Source organism: Mesoplodon mirus, assembly GCF_964341445.2.
Source record: "Mesoplodon mirus genome assembly, chromosome: 7".
In the NCBI taxonomy this organism is placed as follows: domain Eukaryota; kingdom Metazoa; phylum Chordata; class Mammalia; order Artiodactyla; family Ziphiidae; genus Mesoplodon; species Mesoplodon mirus.
In genome coordinates this window covers 11,228,415-11,234,414 of record NC_138983.1, presented here as the reverse complement: position 1 = coordinate 11,234,414, position 6,000 = coordinate 11,228,415, and the positions used below count along the sequence as shown (strand labels likewise).

At 44.3% G+C, this 6,000-nt stretch overlaps 1 protein-coding gene across 2 annotated transcripts in view; it reads right to left on the bottom strand.

Annotated features, from left to right (window-relative positions):
* Positions 1-2,739: 2,739 nt before the first annotated feature.
* Positions 2,740-6,000, bottom strand: part of PATL1 (PAT1 homolog 1, processing body mRNA decay factor) — a 38,161-nt gene continuing 34,900 nt past the window's right edge. For both annotated transcript variants that reach the window (XM_082627601.1, XM_082627602.1), the window contains 3 exons: positions 4,982-5,073; positions 4,735-4,884; positions 2,740-4,416 (listed from right to left, as the gene is read on the bottom strand). In XM_082627601.1, coding sequence (XP_082483727.1) covers positions 4,395-4,416; positions 4,735-4,884; positions 4,982-5,073 — 264 coding nt within the window. In that variant the 3' untranslated portion in view covers positions 2,740-4,394. The remainder of the gene's footprint in view (positions 4,417-4,734; positions 4,885-4,981; positions 5,074-6,000) is intronic.

The window sequence follows — 6,000 nt, the reverse complement described above, 5'->3', positions numbered from 1 at the left end:
TAAACATAGCTGGGTGAAGGCAAGTGTAGGATGCCTTCCAATCTCCCACTTCCACTTTTCACACAATGGACATTATTGCTCTCCAGAAGTAGATGGTGGAGGGCATCCAGTGACCTCTATCAAATTCAGAAGATCATCTTGGCCTTCCTGACGATTGATAGGGCGGGTCTGGTGAAAGCCAGATGACTGGCACTTAGAGCAAAATGGACTTGAGCAGATCTTTCTGGAGATGGAGCTGGGATCCATCCATCTTGATTTAGCAGTCAGGAAAAAATGCAATTTCGTGTACATATGGGAGCTTACTGGGAGCTATGGCTTGGACTTATCAAAGTGGTTCTTTGACCCCCTCAACTGGTACATCATTTTATTTTTTCACCATGCTGAATGGCATATGGGATCTTAGTTCCCCAATCAGGGATCGAACCTGTGTCCCCTGCAGTGGAAGCACAGAGTCTTAACCACTGGACAGCCAGGTAAGTCCCTAGTATATCATTTAAAATGTTCAATAGTGGAATACCTGACCACATCTCACAGGATAATTGCCTTGCTTTCACATATTTTTTTCAGCACATTCATCTGCTACAAAGTCAAATGCACTGGCTCTGAAACCAAGCACAACTAGGTCAGACATTTTTGTCCCAGTAGAACTTATTTTCTCACCAGAAAGTAGAGGGCTACTAATTTTAGCTGTTTTTAGAGAATAACCCCCCTTTGGCTGTAACAGCAATACATGCTCATTGAAGACAATCTGGACAATGGAAAAGCAGGAACCATCAACTACACACAAAATCCTCCACAACCCTTCCCCTTAAAGGCACCCACTGCTCTCTGATCACCCTTGATTGCATTCCTTTCTCATTTTTTTCCCCACAGGTTAAGCCATATACATATATAAAAACTATTTATACTTAACATTATATTTTTAAGTATTTTCCCGTGTAACTAAGCTCTTCAAAGACAGTATTTCCCTAAGAATATAAGCAATGCGTTTTCTCTATAGAAAATTTAGAAAATACTGAAAGCAAAAGAAAGTTCCCCATAATCCCGCCGTCTACAGATGGACACCTTCAGGGGTAACTGCAGGGCATATCCTCCCAATTTTTTTCTCATCATATATACATTTTCTTAAAAAAAGAATTGGATTCAAAGCATATATACTTTCTGCTTTTCCCCCATACTAGATCATAAACACTTTCCATGGTTAAATATTCTAATTGTCCATGACACAGTTATCATTTACTTAGCCATTATTGTGATCTTGGGCATTTAGGCTATTTCTAATTTTTCTATTATGAATAATGCTGTGATAAGTTTGAAATAATTAACATGAATTTACTATAAAGAATGACCAACTTTTTTCCACCTCTTTTGAGGAGATATAAATGAGAGCTAAGGAAATATTAACCATGAGGGCAGCTTAAGGCCAAACTGGGCTATGTGAAGTTTCTTTAAAAAGTCTCATATGCCGGGACTTCCCTGGTGGCACAGTGGTTAAGAATCCACCTGCCAATGCAGGGGACATGGGTTTGATCCCTGGTCCAGGAAGATCCCACATGCCGCGGAGCAACTGAGCCCATGTGCCACAACTACTGAGCCTGCGCTCTAGAGCCCGTGAGCCACAATTCCTGAAGCCTGTGAGCCTAGAGCCCGCGCTCAGCAACAAGAGAAGCCACCGCAACGAAGAGCAGCCCCCGCTCGCTGCAACTAGAGAAAGCCTGCACACAGCAACAAAGACCCAACGCAGCCAAAAATTAAAAAAAAAAAGTCTCATATGCCTAGAGATGAAGATGAACTGCAGTCCATCTATTGAAATTTATAATTCTGCTTTGTAGTTAAAAGTTGGAGAGGAGGGACTTCCCTGGTGGCACAGTGGTTAGGATCTGCCTGCCAATGCAGGGGACGTGGGTTCGAGCCCTGGTCCAGGAAGATCCCACATGCCACGGAGCAACTAAGCCTGTGTGCTGCAATTGCTGAGCCTGTGCTCTAGAGCCAGCGGGCCACAACTACTGAAGCCCGTGTGCCTAGAGCTCGTGCTCCGCAACAAAGAGAAGCCACCGCAGTGAGAAGCCCGCGCACTGCAATGAAGAGTAGCCTCTGCTCACCACAACTAGAGAAAAGCCCGCGCGCAGCAGTGAAGACCCAACGCAGCCAAAGACAAACAAACAAATAAATAAATTTATATTAAAAAAAAGTTGCGGGCAAATGACAATGGCCGAAAGCAGCCTAGGTTTTTTTAAAAGGCTTTTTGTTTTTTAAGTAAACTTATTTATTTATTTTTGGCTGCACTGGGTCTTCATTGCTGTGCATGGGATTCTCATCGTGGTGGCTTCTCTTTGTTGCGGAGCACGAGCTCTAGGCTGCACGGGCTTCAGTAGTTGTGGCTCGCTGGCTCTAGAGCACAGGCTCAGCAGTTGTGGCGCACGGGCTTAGTTGCTCCGCGGCACGTGGGATCTTCCCAGACCAGGGCTCGAACCCATGTCCCCTGCACTGGCAGGCGGATTCTCAACCACTGCGCCACCAGGGAAGTCCTGAAAGCATCCTAGGTTTTTAAAGGAAAGTTATCATGTAAACATAAGATCTTTATGTGTTGTCTCCCTTATGACAAAATAAAAAAGATTAAAAATTAGGTAATAATATCCTTACCAATCCCCAATGCCAAGAGGTCTATCTAAATATGCTAGAAGCACATTAAAAAGCATGTTCAGAAGTAATAAATAGAAATGGAGGCACATATTTTTTTCAAGTATACAATTTGTTTTTATTTACAATACCCTATAAAAATGTAAATTTAGAAACTTTAATTTTTATTAATTAAAACCAAAGAAAAAAGATAAAGCACAGAAAAGAAGAAATAATAATCAAGCCTTCACTTGATCGGTTGTGAAGGGAAGGTAGGAAAGGCGCCTAGTGGAAAATGATGGCAGAGGTCAAGCTAGGGAATGTCATGGGGGAACAGCTGGCGGAACCCAGGGCCACTGAATGGGAAGAAATGGAGGTGGAGAACAAGGAGAGCTGGATATAACGGAGGACCTTACTGTTGTACATTTATGTGCAAAATGTTTACTCTCATTAAATATCATAACCTGTTCCCCCACTACATTCGAAAAGGCTAGAACAGCAAAATGTGCAACAGGACAGTCATGTGAAATTAATTCAGATTTCATTTCCTTGAGGGCTATAATCACCAGGGATCAAAACCCCTTATCCTGGTTGACTGCTGAATGGGGGAGGGATAAGTGACTAGGGTCACAGCAGGCTTGTCCCTGCTCGCATTCAGGCCCAGGCCCCTGGCTGCCTGGGAATGGGACCTGGGTGAGATGAAGCAGCAAGGACGCAGCTCTGCCCACAGTGTGGAGGAAACTGAAGAGCAGCACGGGCCGGACTTAGCTTCCATGGTTAGGTGTGGAGGTTTCTCCCCATGGCACCAAATAAAAACAGAAAAGAGAGAAGTGAAAGCATGGCTTACTGAAGTAGTCTCAGGAAGACAGACTGAGTGTGCAAAAGCTACACTGTGGAAGCAGGCTCTAGGTTAGCGTCATCTTGGGCAATCTTCCATGCACTTGAGGGGACAGGCTCAAGTACACTGCAGTTGTAGCAGGAAAAAGGCTTAACCGTGTGCTGTTTTCACTGAGGTGGACAGAACCAAAGGAAATACAAGTGGGGAGGAGATAAAGGGCTTCTCGGCCTAGAGCTGGGCATCAGCCAATTAAGCCAATTAATTCTGGTTTTATTAAACGTGCTCCATACCCTGTATTTATATGAAGACAAGTAGAACCCACCAAATTAATTACAAGAGGGACGAGAAACAGATTAAAAACACATCAACTGGTTTGTGGTTAAAGAAGGGTTGTGTCACCTAAATATTTCTCAATCTAAAACTCGTTCTTCAAGCATCCTTTGGAGACCACATAAGTGTGTGTATAGGGGCGTGTGTGTGCGCATATATATAGACTTCTACTTAACTGGCTCTCCTACAGTCATATTAATATGGGGCAATGAAAAAAGACTTCAGTAGGATGAGGGAAGGAATCCTTTGGCAAGCTACAATCTACTCTGAACTGGAGGAGTGGTGGTGGGATAAAGGGAGAGATGATATTTGTGTTTCTAGGGCAAAGAAAATGCAAAATTGAGAAGAATTGAGTAAAAGTAGGACATGCAGAATTGTAACACAGGAGGTAAGAAGAAACCAGCAGAAGTATCACCCAGCCAAATGTCACAGACCAGTGGGGAAATACCTGGCATTCAGAGCCAACCCCTGTGAACAGGAATCAGTCCCACAAGACGCTTTGGGGAATAAGCTACCTTCCCTCCCTCATCAAAAACAACTCTCCGTTGGTGATGGCAGCAGTGCAGGTGGCAGCCAAAAGGAGGTACAGGACACACGTGGAGATCTTTTATCGTATCCCCTGAACTAGCCTACGGCACAAAGAAAGAGAGAAAGGAAACCTGTATAAATGAGCTAAAACAGCAGTCAGTCATTTGTATTAGAGTTACATCCTTGTATGAACTCTCATAACAAAACACCTAACATATTTGCACCCTTAGCGTTTATTTAACAACGAGGGTTCTGTTGCATCCAATACAGTCTTTTCTATCTCGCAGATGCTCATGTATTTGACAGAAACCTTTAATCTCTTCCACCAAATGCAGTTTTATGCACCCCACCCCCGCCTCAACATAACTTCTAAAGTGCCAACTTCAGTGAGATGTGGAACTCTCCTGTTTCCAACTTACTGCAGTTTCGTCTCCAGCAAGTTCAGTTTCTGTCGGTCAACGTAACGAGAAAACAGGGATACTAGGTTTGTGGGTATAGAGACTGGCTTGGCCAGGGCTGCCTGGGGAATCCGCAGAAGTTCTCGGGTTGCCATGAACATCACCTCCGTCCTGAAAGGGAAAATCAAAAATAAAAATATAAAAAAAAAGAATGAAAAGATTACCTAAAAGAACTTAAAATAAGAGAAGAAACACAGTCCAGACTGACCACTGGTTGCTCTGCGTTGATTCTGAAGTGGGGTCTGAGCCCTGCAGGTCCTCCCCCCGGCTCAGCACGACGAGCAGCAGTGACAGGCCGAACTGCGAGAGGAGACAGAGGGCGTCACGCGGCGCCACACCCACTGCTCCTGGACCGCTGCTGCGCGGACCGCGGCGCTGGATGGGCAACGACGCTGGACCAAAAGAACCCCACTGCTGTGCTGCTCTGTGCAATCGGGCCGAGCCGAGCGGCTGTGTCCTTCTCCTGGCACAGCAGCAGCAAGCTCCCTCAAAGGAAACAGGAAGCCCCAGGGTCCAGCAGTCCTCTACACCCGACCCCACCCCACCCTGATAGGACAAGATAATTTCTCCTTGCCATGGGTGATGTGGGATTTAGCTTTTCTCCTGTTTACTAGATAGAACAGAAATGGATTAAAAAGAAGAGTTAAGTGAAGACAGATTTTGATACAGAAAATTAAAGTTCATAGAACAAAAAACATTAAATAGAATTTGAATTAAGAAAAGTGGTGTTAAGACCTGTGAGAAGACATACAAAGAAAGGTAACTGGGATGATCAGGGAATGAAGAGAAAATTTCCTTTAAAAAGGACACACATATCTGGAAATACAAAGGCTTAGAGAGGATGTTCAAGTCCTAGGTTAAATGTATGAATCACAGCTATAATGGACCATAAAGAGAAGCTGGGGATATTTTGGGATTCCATCCCTCCTTTCTGAGTTCACCTCATACAGGATAACCTTGCCTTTCCACAAAAGCTCCCTTCATGTCACTGTCAGAAAAACAACGGGTTACATAACCTTGTCTGACTTCATGCTTTTCTACTGTCTTTATCAAAATTAAAGCTAAGAGACCAAATAACATGGAAGACACACAACTGATTACCCCAGAACCCCTGTCTTATGTCCCCTGAGGCACCATCACCCTCTCAGGCTCTGAGGTACTCACGGCCCTTCCGAGCCATGCTTGGCAGGTTTTCAGGTATAAGAAGAAAGAGGCCTTGGGTCTACT